We start from the raw sequence: 22,554 nt of genomic DNA, 5'->3' as shown, positions 1-22,554 counted from the left end.
TATCGTGGGGCTGGATGCTTATTTTTTTCCAGGGAGCACATGTGCTACTAATTTGAACATTTTAGGAGCGCATAAAGAAGTTTAGGTGCGCAATGAAAATGTATCAAATAATTTGTTTTTTTCTAAATAAAAAGGTATATGAGGAGACATTTAAAAGGAACATGATTTTCTTTATTTTAATGGAAAAATCATACTAGATTTTTTAATATTTCTGCTTCATACTGCATTTATTTAATAATCACAGAATTACTTATAGTAACACTGAATTAAATTCCAGATACAATGTGCTGTGTAAGCGAAATACCAATAAAAAACAGAAAACAATATGTTTCGCATAATGCGGGACTTTTAATTATAAACAAGCGGAAATGCAACGAGACTCTTATTTTGAAATGTCTTCACTACTTCCATCTGCTCATTTAGACGATGAGGGTGATCAAATATGCACTCTTAAAAAAACACCATAAAATAAATATTTTCATAATTCATCAACCATAAATTATAAGCATTTATGAAATACATAACTTGGGCAATGTCACCTCTGATAACAGATCACTCTAAATTGTAATGTAGACGTGCATTTTCTGTAAAGCTGCTTTGAAATGATATGTATTGTGAAAAGCGATATAGACATAAATGTGAATTTAACTTAATTGAATAAGCAATTGCTTGGCATAATGTGCCTGTAGCAGCAACAGCAATGAATTTACTTTGAAACCACCACTCATATTAATATTATTAAATCATAGCCTTTTGAAGATTAATAATCACATATCACGATATCACGCCATATTACCATTCCGGCCCCAAATTGAAGACCTTTTAAAAAGATAATCAAGACTTTTGTTATACTATTTAAGACTTCAGACCTTAAAAGTTAAAAGAAAATTTAATTTAAGACTTAACCTACTTTTTATTCACACATGTACTCCTTAATACATTTTACAGTTCGCACACATCTATTTTTAGTCACAAATGCATGAAATGCTCGAGCCCTTATGGGTAAATATGAACCAGTGAATTGAGGGATTGACTCACATAGTCGGGCAGGACGGATCTGTCGTCTACTCCCAGAGGCCCGTGCAAGGACTGGGTCGCCTGCTCCAAAACTTTATTGTGCTTCTTAGACAGCAGAGCAAACAAACTGAGAGAGAGAGAGAGAGAGAGAGAGAGAGAGAGAGAGAGAGAGAGTTAGAACCACAAAGTCTTGCTTGAAATCATTACACAAGATTGTATTTGTCTCGCCTGTCACTATCAGCAGAAAATCAAAACAGCACGTCACGATGATGAACGACAGTGCATCGTAAACCTGCTGCGTTTGTTTTGCCTACCAGATTTTCAGATCGTAATCTCCTCATATGCCTACGAGAAGAAGAGTCACAGCTGAGAAATTGTATCTTAATCGATGCTACCCATGCAAAGATAGGCAACTTAAATATGCTGACTTCTGCGATACCTTGCTTTGGAAAACATTCAAAGGCAGCACGACATCTATTCTTCCTGGAGGCAATCCCACAATGCATTGTGCTGAGCTCAGAGAAAGATGGCAGACAAAGCAAGAGAAATGTTGATTAGAAATATACTTGCATTTCATTCAATACTGAAAATGATCTATAAAAAGGTGTAAGATTATTTTACCCAATACTTCTGTGCATTATGTATTTTAAGTAAGCCTGAATCAGCCTGAAGGGGTTTTATTGAATCAGCCTGAAGGAGTTGTATTTGCTATAACAACCGCCTCGCTCTACTGCCAAATGAATTAATAATTTAACACAAAATATTGATTTTGATCAGAGTTTGATTTAAAAACTTGTATTGCTCCAGAGTGAACAGAACTGTGTCCATGGCAACGCTCTTTTTTTCATGGCAACGGTGTGTTATACTTAGCAGCGGTCTGTTATCAAGAAATAACAGACCGCATTCTACATTAGAATTCAACCAAGTCATGTAATAATGCTAATTAGGGTTTTGCTGTAAGCTTAACATTCTAACATTAAATTCTATTGGAAAAATGTTGGTATTCATTAATATTTTTAATTAGATTTTATTTTTATTTTTGTTGCAATATTATAATTTAATATATAATCCAATATAATTATTCATTTATTTTTATTTCAGTTTTTGTTCAATTTTAGTTTTTGTTAATTTCCAGTTAGTAGTTTTAGCGCTTCAACTTCAACTTATTTTGGTTAGTTGCCAAGGGAACATTTCTAACTTTTATTTAGTTTAGGTTTTTCATCTTTCAGCTTTATTTCAAGGAAGAAAAATGCTTTAAATTGAAGCAAGTCGAGTTGCTGCCTGCGTCGGTCACTTATTAGGTTCCATGACAGCTATAAAAGTTATATAGGCAGCTCAGCAGGCTTTGGGACTGTGCCCTGGTTTCAGAGCTCTTTTAATGAAGCTTAAGTTTGTACAGTATGTAATTTGGGTCAGAGTTTTCTCTCAGGTCTGGGCATGAGGGCTGGATCAGAAAAACCTCCAGACTTGAGTTTCTCGAAGAAGTTTTTCAAATCCAGCTCGACAGAAAAATGGGTCACATTTTAGACTCAGGGAGACAAAAGCCTACAGGACAGCATGATCTCCTGAAGCACTTCTGCCTCGTTTTGAGAGTTAAAAATACAGAAACCAGGCTGAAAGTTTCCAAAAACTTGAATCGGTATGATTTTTTTTTTCTTAACAAAAGCCTCAGTCACAACCTTTGCTGTGTAACTGTGATTAAAATACAGTTAGAATGTAACCAGTGTTGTTGTTAACTAAAACTATTAAACTATGTTTAATGTTAATTTAAATAACTTGTATATAATATATACACAGTATATTAAATGAAAGCTTAAAACAAAAAACTTGAAGTACTAAAATGAGTAAAACTAAAATAAAAATAAATTAAAGTTAAATAGAAATATGAAAACTAAAAATGACAAAAGCACATAAAATCCTACAACTTAAAATTAAAACTGAAAAATATAAAAATAAAAGCTAATTCAAAATATTAATAAATATTATTAGAACTATTTGCATTGATCATTTCTAGCGTTGAAGGAAATATGCGCATCACTTCTCTTTCCCACTGAGCACTGCATTCTGGGATTGTCAGATGCTGTCTAGGTCATCATGTTGTAAATCAAAAATCATTCTCACAGGCTTACATATACCCAAATTAACACCTTTCCGACCTGGATGGCACCTAGTAAGCGTGTGTGATAATAGCCAGCCTGAGATTAGCCAATTAGAGTCCTTGTATGTTAAAGGAAGAATTAAACATAAATCATGGGTAATGATGAGTTCCCTCACTAAGGTGACCTTCAAATCCTCGTCTACTGGAACGTGTAAGTATATGTGGATGAAAGACAATCGAAGTGCTGTGCATGTGGGGTTATGGAGAGCAGCAGGCATGATGGGAAGGATTAATGCGTCTCATATAGATGACCTCATCAATCACTAAAGGACGGCACATGCCTTGAGCTCTAACCATAAGACGCAGTCATACAACACCCACACACACTTACTTCTCTTCACTCTTACAACCCTTGAATATGTTTGGAATTGCACTTACTAGAATTGCAGTATGAAAACTATGGAAATGTTATGCAAAATGAATAAACTATAATTATTGGACTGCTAAGTAATGAATATTTTCAGAACACTGCCAAACTGCACACTGTTTGTACGGTGTAAAATAGACTAAAAACTAAACATAACTTTTCATTTTAAATGCATAAAAAATAGTATGTAAAACAGAAAGTATCAACAGTAAACACTCAGTAGTAGTTTCATTTAGTAAGTGTTTTCCAGTTCAGATAAACATATTGCTGATAACAGATCACTCTAATTTGTAATATGGACTTATGCACTTTCTGTAAAGCTGCTTTGAAATGATGTGTATTGTGAAAAGAGCTATACAAATAAACATGAATTGAATTAAATGTTTAGTTGATTGGTATATATTATTTCATTTATTTTTTAACACAAAATCTGAATAAAAATACTACAAATAACATTTAATTTAAAATACATTAAAAGGTAAAGTAAGTGTTGCACAATCATGAAGCAAGTATCATGAATAAACACTTCAAAACAGTAGAAATTCAATTTACTGAGTGGTGTGCACCTCTTGAAAATTTGTTTTTTGGTCATATTATGTATAATAACATATATACAGTATATATTAGTGCGGTCAATTGATAAAAAATAATCTTTTTACTTAGCACTATGAATGACTGATACCAGTATACTGATGTCTCAGATAAATGGATTTTTTTGTTTCAATTATAGCCATTCAACATTACAGAATATAGAAAGCAATCATTTTTAACATTTAATAGGCTTTGAAATATATATAAACTTATCATTTAAGGGAGCTTAAAACTATCTTCACAGAAACCTATTGTAATAAATGCCACATTTAGCTCTGCCTTCAATATGTCAGGGCTTTTTCTATTGGCCCAGTCGGACGGTTCAGATTTTTCCACAGAAAAGCAGACGCGCACCAGTACAGTTTTGAGTTCTTTAATTGTGTCTTATCATGCTTGAATGGTTTAATACCACTTGTACGAACAATAACGTGATCATATACTGTAGCGCAGCCAAAAAAAAAATGGATGCAGCGTTGTGTTCAATATTTTCAATGCGTTAAAATTAAGAAAAAATGAATCGCAAAATTAACAGATTAATCTTGACAGCCCTATACATATTGTACAGTATGTAGTTAGCTAATATTCTGTTGTTTTTTTACACAGCCCTTCTCTCTTTTTACCTATTTTCTTACCTGCGCATGTGAGCGTGTGTGGTGCATCTATATGCTGCATAAATCTGACTAATAACTTCAGTCATGGATTATTATTCTGACAGCTAAAAACATCTTGCGTCATGGAGAAAACAACAACATGTCATTATAGATGTGTCAAACTAGAGTCAGATCAACTCATCTGACACCATCTGCTGTGAAACCATATCCTTACACAAGAAAATCTTGGTGCTGTTTGCCGGTACAAATCAGTGTTATTTTATTAATATACTTTAACTTCTTAATATACTATTTTATTAATATATTTACTGTAATATACTATGAACAGTTTATCTTAATATTTTGAAGTAGATTCTATTTTTATATTTTACGTTTTCATTTACTTCAACTTTACAGTTAGCAATTTTGCTGTCTGTTTTAGTCATTTTAATTAGTTTATTTAGATTGAATTGTTATTTAACTTGATGAATAAATAAATATTATAAATTCTGCCTTGGCAACTAGCTGAAATAAAATAACTTTAATATTTTATTCCAGTTAATGTTTATTTTATTTCAAGAATCGACTTTTTGTTTTAGTTAATGGTGATAACCCTGGAACAAAACTCACCACCATGATGCTAGGCTGTTGCCAGTGGTTGCTAGGGCATTCTGGGATATACTGACCTAAAAGAGTTCTCCCATCCGTTTTATGATCCAGCAGGATAAATCATGCATCTGACCATTTAGTAAAGTAACAGCACACTTCTTGCTCAATAACACATGGTTTGAGGAATCAAGACTGCAGGTCGACACAAACTGAAATTGAATATAGTATATGCAACAGTGCTTGACTTAGCAAACACCACGCAAACAGGAAAACAAATCGGAACATAAATATTATCATCCCGCCTGGTCTTATTATCAACTTTTTCCTCTAAAGTAAACAACAGCAGCCCACAAGCAAAAACGGGAAAAAGTCCATGCCAACGAGAACTCAAACATCCGTTAATAATTATTTTGTAATGTTGCTGGCATGCACACCGCTCAGGATTCGTATTTATTTCAGGGATCAAATCCATGCAGTAGCAGCAGGAAGGGCAGACTCCAGAGTTGAGAGTGTTTATATGAAACACCAAGTCACTGTGACCTACTGAGAGAGTCAGAGCACATTAAATGCCCGCTGGCACACACACAGAACTATCTGTCCGTCTGGTCTGGGTTTTGATCTGTCTGATACACACACACACTGTCTGGAACTTTCAGTCTAGCTAAATCTGTGCGTCTGTTATGGTCTGCCTGATCACAGACAACGGAAGTGCTTCGTTTGGTGTGTGTATTTTCGGGTCTCTCTTCTGTGTCTGGAGCAGGTGGCGTTCTCACTGTGCTAATGGGACACGAAGCAGCAGGGCTGCACTTTGTCGACTCTTAAAGCCACTCTTGAGCTAAAAATACCCCGTCTGTCTCTTCAAACAAGGGTACTTCAGTGCACCTGGGCTTTTAACACACACACACACACACACACACACACACACACACACACACACACACACACACACACACACACACACACACACACACACACACACACACACACACACACACACACACACACACACACACACACACACACACACACACACACACACACACACACACACACTTCAGCTGCTAATATATGCAAGTGTGTGTTTCTTGTGCAGCTGTTGACAGATTAGCAGGTCTATCAGATAAGGTGTGTGTGATTGACAGTGTTGGGAGGAACTCGTGCTGTTCTCTTGTTCTACACACAGAACACCCGTGGAAAGAGCTAAAGAAACTTCAGGTTCACTCCTTAACATGACAACAATCTCACAAAACTTGTCAAGAACATCCAGGGACAAACTGTACCCCGAAAGCAAAGGAAATCATATTTTGTATTTATATATGTTGCTTATTAAGCCTATTTTAGATGAAAATTAGGCACATCTCGTAAACGCAATTCTTATTACCATAAATGTAAGAAAAATCCCCAAAAATCGAAATTAAAACTTACTTACTTAAAAATATTAGTGTAATAAAAAAAACTGCATTGCAATACTGCAAATATATAGAGAATCACCATTGAGAATAAAGATAATTATTCAGAAAAAAACTATGGAGTAATCAACTAATCAAAATTTGAGAGAAAAATGTGTTTGTCATGAATAGAAAAAAAAAAAATCTTAATGCTACTAAAATTAACATTTTAATTTCAGGGTGATTGAGCCTTTAATATTTAAATCCACTAAAACAGAAATGGTAGCTCTATTCAAAAAGAGTGGAGAGAGGATTTACTTTGTTTGGGTGAACTGCTCGTTTAAGGAGAATGCTTTATTTGAACAAAGTGAGAATGTGAAAGAGAAGAAAGAAAACAGATTTGGGGAAAACACAACCCTGAAGGTTCTACTTAAAACTAACAGACCCGTCAAACACTTTTAAAGTGCTTCATTTGACAGGTTTAAGATCAAAACAATCAATGCCGTTTTCAAAATTCCAATCAGAGTCCATCTTCATTACAATTAGTGACTGATCTCCACCGGTCCACTGAGATCCCTTCAAACGTCACAGAATAAATCCTACATGAGTCTACATGATCTGATGTCTTCCCCTGAACATGCTAACAGGACTCATGGGGTTAACATGGAGAGTTTCTGCATCAGTCAATAACGGCCTCTTTATCGAAAAACACTTCCTCAAACCTGAGCTTATTGGCGGTACAGACTGAGGGGAACAAATTACACCTTTGAACCAATTTTTTGTTGTTGTTGCTAATTTAAATAAAGTATGTATAATTAATGTTTTTTTTCTATTCGTGCATACTGAATATAAAAAATATATTTATAATTGTTTTATTAATGCAAGGCAACAAAAAAAAAGTGAATTAACATGAATGACTTTTCAACACTACTTTTTGCTTAGCTTAAAAATTAAATCGCTTTTTATTGGATCAATGAAGCATGACATCACACTCCTTATACTTTATGGAGAATGTGTCCTGGTTAGAACAAATACCGCTACTAGAATTATAAATCAACACGTAATCTATTCAACAAACGCTAAGTTTGCAATTTTCAACAAAAAAATATAACAGTTTGAGACCAAAAATATCATATAATTAAAATATAATATAATATAAAAAATGAAAAATGAATATAATTAAATTAATTATAGTAATTAAATATAATTAAATATACTTCAACATAATTAAACTACTAATTTTTTTTTCAAAGTCTTGATTGAGCTAATTTTTTAAAAAAGTCAGTGAATAACAACTTTTTGGCATCTTGAGCAAATTCTAAACTTTCGATTCTGTGTGTGAGTGTGTGTGTGTGTGTGTGTGTGTGTGTGTGTGTGTGTGTTTCTCATCTCATCCTGTGGTTTTGGTATTTTATGGGCAATGGTCATTCCAGCATCAACATCCCATGACACACAATGAACAAGAAATACAACCACACACACACACTCTGATCTGTGTGGTCCGCATCCAACTCATCTAATGCAGAGCTGGCCTCATAACTCTAAATACTTCCTGTCCGCACAGGAAGCAGAATCCTCCAGGCAGCCTGGAGCTATTAAAGTCTGTCAATACCAAACTTTTACAGACACAGAGGCATCAAAGAGAAACACACAGTGTTCTTACTCATTTGTGAAGCAGCTGGGTGCTATCTACACCCACCACAGGAAACGCATAAACATTAGACGGAAAAACAATATCCTTAAAACCGCTCTCAATGGAAAAGAGACGGCAGACTTGCCGTAATATCGGCAACTTGTTAGTTTTAGGACAAAACAGGGATTCATACCATGAAGATGGCCTTTCAGTGAGCAAAGAAGAACTCCTACAATAAAATATGATTCATTGATTTGGTTGTGAAAAAAAAATAAATAAATAAAAACTGACAGGGCTGGTTTAAAATAAGTCCATCATAAATCCATAATGAACCGGTCACTTTAATGCAAGATGGTAACAAGAAGTGCTCAAAAACAAAAATTCAACTAATCAATACATAATAACAGATACAAAAAAGATTGATGTCTTTTCAAATTAAAGATCACATTTCTTTCTTTTTGGGCTGAATGGGCTGAACATTTAATACAGGCATTCAAAATAATTTAATACAAAATAAATCATAACACATACTGCATTTTGTCTTTTCAAATATGATTTGTTTGCTAAAGTGAAAATGTTCAACTATTTTTGACATTCTTAAAAATAAAAAGGGCTTTTTGCAGTGATGCCATAGAATAACTATTTTTATTTCTCATGTAAAGAATCTTTCAGTGAACAGTTATTAAACGAACCATTGTTTCTTAGTTTTAAGAACATTTTCAAAATCTAAAAGAACTTTTGTAATATAAAAAACGGATCTTTCATGGATCTTACATTTTTTGTTCTTCTTATGAAGAAAATAAGGCATTATAACTGATGGCCTAATTCAAAGCAATTTAAAATATTATATCCATTTTGGATATAAGAACATAAAACGTGCATTATGTTTTGCGAACATTATAGGGTTATTTTAGTAACTAAAACTATAATAAACACTTGTTTATTGATATACAGCTGAAACTAAATAAAGTCTAAATATTACACCTATAACTTTAAGCTGAAACCCTAAAACACCAGAAATAACTTAACTAAAACGGAAACACAAATAAATACATAAAATTAGTAATATTTAAAATAATACACATAAAATTGCTAAATGAAACTAACATTAAAACAAAAACAAACTGAAAATATAAAAAGCTAATTCAAAATTTTAATAAAAACTATAACAGTAGGCTACATAAATAATACACTGTTGTGAATTAACAACAACCCCGACCACTAAACATCCCACTAACGTGATCATCAGCGTCTGGTTTGCTTTAAAAGTGTATAAGGTCATAGGAAATCATGCCTGATGACTGACATTAGCACATGTACCCGAACTGCAACTCCACCCTTAAATAAAATCCGAGAAAATAGCATAATTATTCAATATAGCCACCATAAACACTGACCTTTGCTTACTTGCACATAACCAAAAACTGTCGCTTGGCACGCACAGCTATGCTAACTTATGAGCTAACCGCTAACACCGTCAGCTTTAAAAGGAAGTTCTGCGCCGCCACTATAATGTACAATTAGCGTTCTTGGCCTTGCGCTCCCCCGTCATTAGCAGAGTTGCTACGGGCATTTAAGTAAACGGTACGTGTTGCTACCGCGGGTGAGCATTATCTCCACCCGCCAGGAACGACTATGCCAACAACACACGAGCGCTGCCTGCCAATTCCTCTGCCCTCCGCCAAGAGAGAAAGGAAATAAAACAGCACACTGAAGGAGAAGGAACAAATAAAATTAAATGCAGACATTGCTGGAGAAAAAAAATGGCTGACATTTCAGAAGAACGTGCCATAATGCCGTTTTAGTGCTACATTTTTTCTTTTGGCAGGATCATGCTCTTCCTAATGAGGTAAAATGAAGAAAGAGAGAAAGAGAGAGAGAGAGAGAGAGAGAGAGAGAGAGAGAGAGAGAGAGAGAGAGAGAGAGAGAGAGAGAGAGAGAGAGAGAGAGAGAGAGAGAGAGAGAGAGAGAGAGAGAGAGACAGAGAGAGAGAGAGAGAGAGAGAGACAGAGAGAGAGAGAGAGAGAGAGAGAGAGAGAGAGAGAGAGAGAGAGAGAGAGAGAGAGAGAGAGAGAGAGAGAGAGTTTTTAGTGTGACTGAGGAGAAGTTTTGACTGGGTATCAAGAACTAGTTTTTATTTAGAACCTCTTCAATAACTACAGTATGATTGTGCCGCTGTCGCCACTGAAATAATGTTTTGGCTGAGCTGAGAGTTTGTAATGTATGCAGTGGTTAAAGTGGGATTTGTTAGGTGGGGGAACCCTCAAATTTTGTGTAGGTGCAACAGGGAGAAATGACTCACCGTGGGACAACATATTGAGTATCGTGGTATAGCAATACTTTTTGGGACAAGAGTGTCACTCACTCACTCACATCAGCCCACATATTTTCGTCTGTCAGTGAAGAAAGTAAACATAGGCTCAACTGATGAGTTTTATGTATCATTTTCTTAGATAAGTTAATTTACTCAAGGCTTCCAGATCAGCATTGCCAATAGGAACCTTCTACAAGCTTTGGAATTTGAAAAGTAATTTTAAATAATACAAATTATAGGCTACGTTTAACGCAGTTATTGGAATTGGCAGACGTTCCCTCAGGCATGCGTTGTGGAACGCATCAAAGCATTCTCAGGTATAAATATGCAGCATTAATGCAAGGACCGGTGATTTTGAACGAATATTTAATGTCGATAATGGTTAAATAATATTAAAACTAATCCTGCTATTTATATCTTTGTAAGACTGCCGACCCTATAGAACAGTGGCAAGGAAAAGCAATGTCCGGCGAAAAATCGAACATTAAAATAACTTTACTGCACTCAACCACCGTGAGTGCAATTCACGCATTTATAATCACTCGCGTTCAGCGGGGAGGTCAGCCAGTCTGTCTATCTCGGGATAATCTAGATCAGAACAACAAACTCACAGAACTATCTAGTCCTGTTAACAAATGACTCTTTTGAGCAGTTCTTTTTAATTAACGTGTCAAAACACTCTCAATATATCAAGTGTTGACAGTTTGAATCAGTCTAAAATAATTGTTCCCTTTCGAGAGGTCTCTCCTATTGCGTAAGTAGCTTACGCTATGGGAAAACTCCTTTTCTCGAAAATATTGAAGTCTTTATGTAAAACGCATTGCAGCTGCACAGCTGACAGCAATGAACGAAGGCAGCTCGGTCATTGGCTGTGCTGCGGCAACTTGCTCGAACCAATGACGGGGCGACTCTGAATGCGCGACCAATGAGCGCGCTTCGCGCCCGCGCGCGTCAGAGCCCGCCAAGATGGGCGTGGCCAAGAGCTATATATTGGGCGCCCCGTCATGAGAGTTCTTTAGATTTAATCTCCTTCAGCGAACACCTTCTTCGCTGGATCCTCCGGATTATTGAAGCTTCGCCGTCGAAAAGCATACCAGCGGGATTTGCTACGAGGACGTCGGCACCTTCAGCCGCCTTCTAACGCGATCCTACTGAGCCATCCGGCGTACTGCTCACGCAAGTATTTACATCTGTTCGCTCTGCGACACTTGTAAAAGAGCAAATTTTCCAAGGCGTTGTTTCAAATGCCTTCCTGCGCGTCGTGCAGAGACCTTCTCCCGGACGGGGATCGTCACATCATCTGCGCTCGCTGCCTGGGCCGGGACCACGCAGAAGCTGCTTTGACCAAGGGCGGATGCCCCGAATGTGACGACCTGGGTCTCTCCGCACTGCGGGCTCGCCTCGCCGCTTTCGCCGTGAGCGAGCCCATCGCCGCCATCCCTCTGTTCGAGCCGCGCACTAAGAAAAAGCGCCGCTCACAGAGGCTTCCTGAACCTGAGCTCAGTGACGTCACGCCGAGCCAGTCTCCGCGTGCTTCACCGCCGCTCTTGCCTTCCCCACCGCCGGTTCAGTTCACCCAGCCGGACCCACACCCCTCTAGCAGAGCGGTGGGCCTTGTGACTTTCGGCGCGTCCGAGGACGACGGGGGAATGGATGACAGCTTGTCAATCGACGCTGCATCGGACGACTGGCCGGGCTCCACTCTCGACCCCGCCCCGTCGACGCTAGCTAGCGCGAGCGGGGGCTCCACCATGGATAGCGAGATTATCCGCGTTCTCTCTAAGGCCGTGGAAGACCTCGGGCTCGATTGGTCTTCTCCCGAAGAACCAACCCGGAGCCGACTGGATGAGTGGTTTCTGCAGGGGCGCCAGCAGGCCCCTCGGCAAAGGCCTTCTCCCTTCTTCCCGGAAGTTCACGACGAACTCACCAAGTCGTGGAAAGCCCCCCACTCTGCGCGCCTAAAGCCTTCTTTTTCTTCCTCGCTCTCCTCTGTGGACGGCGCGAAGGAAAGAGGCTACGAGGGAACACCGCCCCTCGAGGAGGCCGTGGCCAATCATCTCTGCCCGCCCTCCACCACCGGATGGAAAGCCAAAGCTTCCCACCCCTCGAAGCCCTGCCGCACTACTTCAGTTCTCGCCGGTCGCGCCTACGCCGCCGCCGGCCAAGCTGCATCAGCGCTTCACTCTATGGCGGTACTTCAAGTGTTCCAAGCCAAGCTTCTCCACTCTATGGACGAGTCTGGCCCCGAACCCGAAGCCTTTAAGGACCTACGCAGCGCGACTGACATAGCCCTGCGAGCCACGAAGGCCACCGCCCAGTCTATCGGCCGTGCCATGGCTAATTTGACTGTTCTCGAGCGCCATCTGTGGTTGACTCTGACTGAGATGAAGGACGCGGATAAGGCGCCATTTCTCGACGCGCCTATCTCCACCAGCGGGCTGTTTGGACCGGCGGTTAAGGGTTTCGCCGAACGCTTCACTGAGGCCCAGAATGCTTCACAAGCTATGCGGCATTTCCTGCCCAAGCGCTCCAGCTCATCGCAGAGCAGACAGAGGCCGCCGCAGCCGCAGCGGGCTAGAACAGCCCCCACCGCCTCTCAGCCCGCGCCTCAGGCTGACGCTCGACGCCGCTCGCGCTCTCACAACCGCAAGCCGCCTTCTGAGCGACGGGGTCCTCGGCCCAAGATTGTGCTGAACCCCGAGCCTCGAAAGCCGTCCTAGCCACAAGAATGAAAAGAGAGAGTGCGTGTCTCGCAAAAGCCGGACCACTCTCTCTGCAAAAGCTCAAGCATTACCCAGTCCCCTTACAGGCGGCTGGATATGTTCATACAGCAGTCAATGGGCCAGTCACAGAGCTCGCTCACCTGCAAACAAACGCCGTTTTTACGGCGACGCACAGAAAACACAAAAAGAGTCTTTTTCTGCCTGTGTCACTAAGGGTTCACATGTCCACAAGGTGTGCATTCCCAGATACTGTCAAAACAGTGCCAAATTCATTCCCAGCTCAAGCTGCGCACCCCATGAATGTAGATCACGTGCCTACGGTCATGTACGCACCACTACACACAAGCACTGTTCACACAGTTATAAATTCATCCCCAGTAAAAGCGGGAAACATTATAAAAGTGACGCGTGTGCCTACCACTGTTTATGCACCCCCACTTATAAACACTGTCCTTACAGTGTCAAACACAACCCCAGCCCAGGCTGCGAGTTTTACAGACACAGCGCGCGCTGCTGTAATCACACACGCGCCCATTCACTCAGCTGCTCAGCGCGCGCCCGCGCCTCTGAGAGCTATGAGCTCAGGCGATTCGCTGGCCGGGTCCCTGCGTCACAGCGGCCCGCCCCTAGCCTGTATTCAGCCCATATCTGTACACGCAGCGGCATGGGAAAATATTCCAGATATGCCAAAATGGGTATTGAATATAGTAAAGCACGGATACTCGCTCCAGTTCGCTCGCAGACCACCACGTTTTACGACTGTGGTCGAGACGAAATTGAGAAAAGAGTGCTCACATGTTCTACGCACCGAGGTGCGCAAACTAATAGAAAAGGGCGCTGTGGAAACTGTTCCCCCCTCTCTGAGCGAGGCAGGTTTTTACAGCCGCTATTTTCTCGTCCCGAAAAAGGATGGCGGTCTCCGCCCCATCCTAGATCTCAGACACCTGAACAAAGCACTAATGATTCGCTCGTTCAGAATGTTAACAACCAAGCATATCCTCGCGCAAGTACGCCCAGGAGATTGGTTTCTCTCAGTGGATCTGAAAGATGCTTACTTTCACATTCCAATAGCGTCTCATCACAGGCCGTTTCTGAGATTCGCTTTCGAGGGACAGTCGTACCAGTACACAGTACTTCCGTTCGGCCTGTCCCTGGCTCCCCGTACATTCACGAAATGTATGGATGCAGCACTTTCCCCCCTAAGGCGAAGGGGAGTGCGAATACTGAATTATCTCGACGATTGGCTGATTCTAGCACAATCAGAGAGTCAGTTAATAACACACAGATCTTGGATTATCAGCCATTTAGAATGCCTGGGTCTAAGAATCAATTTTGCAAAAAGCATACTATCTCCCAGCCAGAGGATTTCTTTCCTGGGAATAGTTCTAGACTCGATGCAAATGACAGCGCGTCTCTCATCAGAGCGCGCGCTCACCATCCGGCGCCTTGCAACATCATTCAGGGCGGGCGCGCTCGCCCCCGTCAAGCGGTTTCAGAGGATGCTCGGTCTCATGGCCTCAGCATCGGCCGTACTCCAGCTAGGATTGTTGCATATGCGCCCTCTCCAACGCTGGCTCAAGAGCCGCGTCCCTACTCACGCGTGGCGTTCGGGCCACCTTTTAATCAGAGCGAACCACGGCTGTATAAAAGCCCTGACGCACTGGAAAGCCGCCGACTGGTACCAGTCAGGCGTGAGTCTGGGTGTGAACACAAGGAGAAAGATGATAACGACAGATGCCTCCAAAATAGGTTGGGGGGCCCTTTACGAGGGCAGGCCTGTCTCCGGCTTTTGGTCAAACCCGGAGAAGCGCCTACACATAAACTGTCTGGAAATGAAAGCGGTCGCTTTGGCTCTCAGAGCCCTGCTCCCACAGCTGAGAAACGAACACGTCTTGGTCCGAACGGACAACATGACGGTAGTATCGTACATAAATCGCCAGGGTGGACTCAGGTCGAGCTCCATGCATTCAATGGCCAGGAGACTCATTTTATGGTCCCAGCACAACTTGCGCTCGCTGAGAGCAGCGCATGTGCCAGGTGCCCTGAACCAGGGGGCGGACATGCTATCCAGAGACAAAATTCTCCCAGGATAATGGGCTCTCAACCCGCTGACGATTCACTGGTTATGGAAAACCTTTGGCAAAGCGGAGATCGACCTCTTCGCCTCCAAGGAGAACGCGCACTGCCCTCTTTTCTTCACGAAAAGCATGGATGCGCTCGCCCAGAGCTGGCCGAGCCGTCCCTTATATGCCTTTCCCCCGATCGCGATGCTACCGCAGGTCATCAGTCGGGTCAGAGAGGAGAAAGACGCAGTGCTGCTGATAGCCCCACTCTGGAAGAACCAAACATGGTTTCCAGATCTGATGCAAATGCAATCTGCACCACGGCCGATTCCACTGAGGCCAGACCTCCTCAGTCAGGCCAACGGGATGATATTTCATCCCCGCCCCGATCTGTGGGCCCTTCATGCATGGCCCCTCAACGGGTTCCCAGGAACCTCACGAGTGGAGCACTAAAAACCATCGCTGAGGCGCGGGCGCCCTCCACGAGACGCTTATATGCCCAGAAATGGAAAGTGTTCAGTGTCTGGTGTAATGCCAAGGGCCTGAACCCTGAAACATGCGAGATTACGAACGTACTCGCTTTTCTACAAGGGCTTCTGGAGGCGGGCCGCGCCCCCTCCACGCTCAAAGTATATGTGGCGGCCATCACAGCATCACACGACCCTGTAATGGAACGTCCATTGGGAAGAAACGACCTAATTATTCGTTTCCTAAGGGGCGCTAGGAGGATGAACCCTTCACGCCCCCCCTCAGTGCCGATCTGGGACCTAGCTACTGTCCTAGACGCTCTTAAAGGGCCTCCGTTCGAACCACTCCGAACCGTGCACCTTAAACAGCTCTCGCTCAAGACTGCGCTCTTGCTGGCACTCGCCTCGGTCAAGAGAGTGGGCGACCTGCACGCGCTTTCGACAAGCGCTGCCTGCCTAGAATTCGGACCTAACGACTGCAGGGTCGTCCTTAGACCGAAACATGGGTATATTCCTAAAGTGCTCACCACTCCCTTCAGAGCACAGGTTATCTCCCTAACTGCGCTATCGTCCCCAGCAGACGAACACGACGCTAATCTACTCTGCCCCGTTAGGGCTCTCAGAGTGTATTTGGAGCGTTCTGCCCTATTCAGACAGACAGAACAACTGTTTGTATGCTTTGGCGGCCGTACGAAAGGTTCCGCCGTTTCAAAGCAGAGAATCTCTCACTGGATAGTTGAAGCTATAGCGCTGGCTTATGAAGCTAAGGGACTTCAATGCCCCTGGGGAGTCAAAGCACACTCCACCAGGAGTGTGGCTTCTTCCTGGGCATGGTCGAGCGGGATACCGATCGAGGATATTTGTGCGGCGGCAGGCTGGGCCTCACCGTCCACATTTATCAGGTTCTACAACCTACAGGTCCCGACACTGCATTCCAATGTACTATCAGCATGATGCTAGTTGAACTACGAGTTCGTATCTAGATTATGTATGTGCTTGTGTCACACTGAGCGCCTTCTAGCCGCTCTGTATTCTTTCCCACATATAAAGCTCGCCTCTGCCGGCTAGTTGGATGATAACTTTGCTTTTTTAGCTCAGGCACCTGCCTCTGGCTATCATAAGGCGAAGTTCAGCACGCACGGCGTTTTGCATGGTGTTCCCATAGCGTAAGCTACTTACGCAATAGGAGAGACCTCTCGAAAGGGAACGACTCGGTTACTAACGTAACCTCGGTTCCCTGAGAGGAGGGAACGAGTATTGCGTAAGCTGCCGTGCTTGTGCTTGGTTAGTTCGCTTCAGTCGTTTTAACCTAAAGAACTCTCATGACGGGGCGCCCAATATATAGCTCTTGGCCACGCCCATCTTGGCGGGCTCTGACGCGCGCGGGCGCGAAGCGCGCTCATTGGTCGCGAATTCAGAGTCGCCCCGTCATTGGTTCGAGCAAGTTGCCGCAGCACAGCCAATGACCGAGCTGCCTTCGTTCATTGCTGTCAGCTGTGCAGCTGCAATGCGTTTTACATAAAGACTTCAATATTCTCGAGAAAAGGAGTTTTCCCATAGCGTAAGCTACTTACGCAATACTCGTTCCCTCCTCTCAGGGAACCGAGGTTACGTTAGTAACCGAGTCGATAATTGGATCAATTAAGAAACCAGAATTCCAATTCACAAATGAGCAGTTCTTTTCAATTAACTTTTTGAAAGATCAAAACACTAAATATATCAAGTATTAACCGTTTGAATCTGTCTAAAGTACTAAAAGGGAATGGAAAAATTAAATGGAAATAAATTATGAAACCAGAATCGAAATCAGACTAATGCACAAACTATTACGATTCACGAATGGATGTTTTGAGTGGTTCTTTCTAATGAGTTGGTCATATGACTCAGTCTCAATATCACATGTTATTAGTTCAAATTGGTTTAAAATACTAAAAGTATTGTTTTGAATGAGTTTAAAATACTGAATGAGTATTTATTTTGAATGAGTTTAACTGTTAATGGAATTAAGAAACCATAATCAATTCTAAACCAAAACAACAAACATAAGAACAACATAGTCCAATTCAGAATGACTCTTTTGAGTGGTTAATTTTTAACGACTTGGTCAAAAGAACCAAATCAGTCTCAATCTCACGATACGTTACTGGTTTTAATCCAAATTGCACAAGAATCATTAATGGAATCATTAAGAAAGCAGAATCTAAATCAGAACAACAAACATTCAGAACAACATAATTTGAATCCCTAAGTTTAAGCAGTTCTTTTTAATGAATTGGTCAAAAGACTCATGTATTTTAAGTTTGAATCGGTCTGAAGTACTAAAAGAATAGCTAATGTAACAATTAAATTGTTTTAATCTAAATCAGAACAACAAACATTCAGAACAACATAATTTGAATCCCTAAATTTAAGCAGTTCTTTTTAATGAATTGGTCAAAAGACTCCTGTATTTTAAGTTTGAATCGGTCTGAAGTACTAAAAGAATCGCTAATGTAATAATTAAATTGTTTTAATCGAAATCAGAACAACAAACATACAGAACAACCAAGTCCAATTCACAAATGACTCTTTTGAGTGCCTATTTTTAATGAATGGGTCAAAAAAAGACCAATTCGGTCGCAATCTCACGTGTTATCAGTTTGAATCAGTCTAAAGTACTAAAGGAATCGCTAATGGAATCATTAAGAAACCTTAAGGAATCTACTGCTCGCAAGCTAAATCTCCTCTGAGCTTCGTTTGCTCTGTTCCAGATGAAGTAATGGCAAAATCTGGGCACCAAAAAACAAAACATAAACATGGTAACATGTATTTCAGAATGACAGGACAATAAAAAAAAATGGCAATGTTGCTCAAACTAGAGCCACTGACTCTGCCAGAGGACATGCTCTTTTACGTTGTTGTTCACAACGTGGCACAATGTTTTCATGTTACATAAAAGGATGTGCGATATTATTCAGGAAACAAAAGCCTGACTTTCCAACCAATCAAACTGTTGATTCTCAACAGCCGGTGCGTCTCGGTTTCAGAGCATCTGAGGTGACTGGGTGTTTTCCTACCGAAGTCAACAAACATTTCATTCACTTTAATTCATTGTGTGAATCACAAACAACATGCAATGAAACCCGATCTGTTTGTGTTGAACGTTGGCTAAATGGAAGTGTTAGAAAGCGCCTGTTTGTTCTATAACAGTTGCTCACCTTCCTGATCTCAAACAAGATCCAGTTTCTGGACACATGAAAATAAGCCCATTTTCTCAACATGAACACAAACAGTCTCAACTGATGACAGTAGTGGCTAACACACACTCACAAATAAACTACATACTTTTATAATTGCCAAGAGTTTTTTTTTTTATTAAAGCAAAAAAAGGGAACAAATTTTGTTTAAATCTTAAGATTTAATCTTATATATTATATTGCTACATATATACCCACTTCTGTTCTAAAGTTTGCGGTTGCTTATACTTTAATGTTTTTCAAAGAAGTCTCTAATGCTTATTAAGTTAAAAGAACTGTTAAAATGTTACAATTTAATTTATTCCTGTGATCAAAGCTGAAATTTTAGCATCATTACTCCAGTCTTCAGTCTCACATGATCCTTCAGAAATTATTCTGATATTATGATTTGCTCAAGAAACATTCCTGTTTATCAATGTTGAAAACAGTTGTGCTGCGGAATATTTATGTGCAAACTGTGAACAGAAATAACAGAATAAATTTAAAATAGAAATGTTTTGTAGAATTTTGTAACATAAATGTCTTTACTGTCACTTTTGATCAATTTAATGTGTCCTTGCTGAATAAAAGTATTAATTTCCTTCAAAAGATTATATGTATATGTATATATATATTATATTATAACTTATGTAAATCAACATCATGATAATAATAATAATATATATATATATATATATAATAATGTATAATATAATAAGCGTCTGGTACATGAGTATATATATGTATATATTCATGTACGCTTATTATATTTTACATTATTAAAATATATATATTTTTATTATTATTATTATTATTATTATTATTATTATACAACTGCTCGGTAACGCAAATATCTAATCAGCCAATCACATGGCAGCAACTCAATGCATTTGGCATCAGAAAGTGAAAAAAAAGTGATTTAAGTGACTTTGAACGTAGCATGGTTGTTGGTGCCAGATAGGCAGGTCTGAGAATTTTCAGAAACTGCTGATCTACTGGGATTTTCACACTCAAACATCTCTAGAGTTTACAGAGAATGGTATGAAAAAGAGAAAATATGCAGTGAGTGGCAGTTCTGTGGGAGAAAATGCCTTGTTGATGCCAGAGGTCAGAGGAGAATAACCAGACTGGTTTGAGCTGATAGAAAGGCAACAATAACTCAAATAAACACGTGTTACAAGCGAGGTCTGAAGAAAGACAATCTCTGAACACACAACACATCCAACCTTGAAGCAGACGGGCTACAGAAGCAGAAAACACACCGGTGCAACTCCTGTCAGATAAGAACAGCAAACTGAGGCTACAATTTGCACAGGCTCACCAAAATTGGACAATAGAAGATTGGAAAAACGTTGCCTGGTCTGATCGAATGAAGCCTCTCATTCTTCTGCAACATTCAGAATTTGGTGTAAACAACATGAAAGCATGGATTATCCTGCCTTGTAGCAGTGGTTCAGGCTGCTGGTGGTGTAATGGTGTGGAGAATATTTTCTTGGCACACTTTGGGCCCCTTAGTATCACTTGAGCTTCACTTAAACGCCACAGTCAATACCCGAGTATTGCTGACCATGGCTTTCTCTTTATGACCACAGTGTTCCCATCTTCTGATAGCTCTTCCAGCGAGGATGACGCACCATATCACAAAGCTCAAATCATTTCAAACTGGTTTCTTGAACATGACAATGAGTTCACTAAAGTCAAATGGCCTCCACAGTCACCAGATCTCAAACCAATAGAGCAGCTTTGGGATGTGCAAGGATGGGAGATTCGCATCAGGGATGTGCAGCCGATAAATCTGCAGCAACAGTGTGATGCTATCATTACAATATGGACCAGAAACTCTTGTGTATGTTTCCAGCACCTTGTTGAATCTATGCCATAAAGAATTAAGGCAAAAGGGGATCCAACCCGGTAGTAGCAAGGTACTAGCACTGGCGTGAGTGTATGTGTGTGTCAATGTCACTTTTATTTGTATAGCACTATTAAAACAACACATGTTGACCAATGTGCTTTACATAATCTCAGTAAAATAGACGATGTGTTTATCTATGTGTGTGTGTGTGTGTGTGTGTGTGTGTGTGTGTGTGTGTGTGTGTGTGTGTGTGTGTGTGTGTGTGTGTGTGTGTGTGCGCGTGTATATATATATATAATATATATAATTACCTTATAATTCTTTGGGCGGCGTACTGGTGAAGGTTACGAAACTGGGCCGACATGTTAGCTAGGGCAGCCAGGCAATTCGTGTGGAGGTATTTATCCTGAAGGAGGGGAAATCAATAAAACCATGCATAAATAATTTGTGTTGTTTCTTCTCGCAGGGCAAAACAGAATGAAATGACTCCATTATACTTTGAATATAAAAACCTGCTCTGTTCATTGGACTCCCTGGACTTAATGTGTTCACAGATCTAATATAAAATCCTGTAAATCTCATGAGCTGGTTGTTGTGAGTCTCGCTATTACATAATAAATTTGCATGTGCCCACGGCCAAAGATCTGGATATTTATGGAGCTTCACTTTTAAATGATTGTTTTTGTCATTGGTTCTGGTCTCACCCTGGTTCGTGTCATGTTGAACTGTATGGTTCGAATCACAACCAGGATCAACAGACTGCCTAGAGAGATCTCTGTTAGAACACGCTCAGTATACCACGAGATGTTCTTCAACACCTGAGTCAGAGAGAACAGAGAAAACAAAAATAAATTAATAATAATTTATAAATATATAAAATAATAAATACACAAGTTCCTCTATTTAAAGGGTAAAACAGGGATTTATTGCATGATAAAACTAAGATGAAATATACTGACTTTTAGTAACACTTTACTTAAAACCTTTAGTATAAGGCATTAAAACATAAATAACCAATTTCAGATGCAACAAGGAATCTGCAAATAATATAATGCATTTTAACTTTAGTAACAATTATTTATGAAAGGTTATAATGCATTGCAATGTACATTATGAATATCTTTATAATGCATTATACATAAAGGCTTTAAGTAAAGTGTTACAAGGCACCCCTGTCATTGTTTGTAAAAAAACAGCCTCCAAACAAACGTTTGTGCATATACTGAACTAACAGTGTCTGCGTGAGAGAAAAAACACGAGAACTGCTGCTGCATTCAAAGATGCGACAAATAAAAGCCTGGAATTACAGATATGGAATCATGAACCACCATCCGATCATTTTTTAAATACATCTAAAGACCCCTATATACTCACTGCGAAGTTCTTCACTTAGGGGTAAAAAATAAGTTTGAAATACATGACCAGCGATATACTGTTAGCGAACATCCCGACGACGCCCACGATGCTGAGAACAACGTTTAGATGAATAAGTAAATATGTGCTGCATGCTTTCCTTCCAATAACAAAATAAAAACACAAAGAAAACTGCAGTGAAGAAAGCATCTGA

The 22,554-nt window shown here is 40.4% G+C and overlaps 1 protein-coding gene across 8 annotated transcripts in view; it reads right to left on the bottom strand.

Moving 5' to 3' along the window:
- Positions 1-22,554, bottom strand: part of dym (dymeclin) — a 74,214-nt gene that overhangs the window by 23,600 nt on the left and 28,060 nt on the right. For all 8 annotated transcript variants that reach the window (XR_013189679.1, XR_013189676.1, XR_013189677.1 and 5 more), the window contains 3 exons: positions 21,692-21,805; positions 21,299-21,393; positions 1,039-1,144 (listed from right to left, as the gene is read on the bottom strand). Coding sequence is in view for 5 of the 8 variants with exons in the window: in XM_077194685.1 (XP_077050800.1) it covers positions 1,039-1,144; positions 21,299-21,393; positions 21,692-21,805 (315 nt within the window). In the remaining 3 variants the exon portion in view is untranslated. The remainder of the gene's footprint in view (positions 1-1,038; positions 1,145-21,298; positions 21,394-21,691; positions 21,806-22,554) is intronic.

This window comes from Siphateles boraxobius, unplaced genomic scaffold (genome assembly GCF_051911475.1).
Source record: "Siphateles boraxobius isolate OS27281-9 unplaced genomic scaffold, OSU_SipBor_1 11, whole genome shotgun sequence".
In the NCBI taxonomy this organism is placed as follows: domain Eukaryota; kingdom Metazoa; phylum Chordata; class Actinopteri; order Cypriniformes; family Leuciscidae; genus Siphateles; species Siphateles boraxobius.
This window is presented reverse-complemented; position numbering and strand designations above follow the sequence as displayed.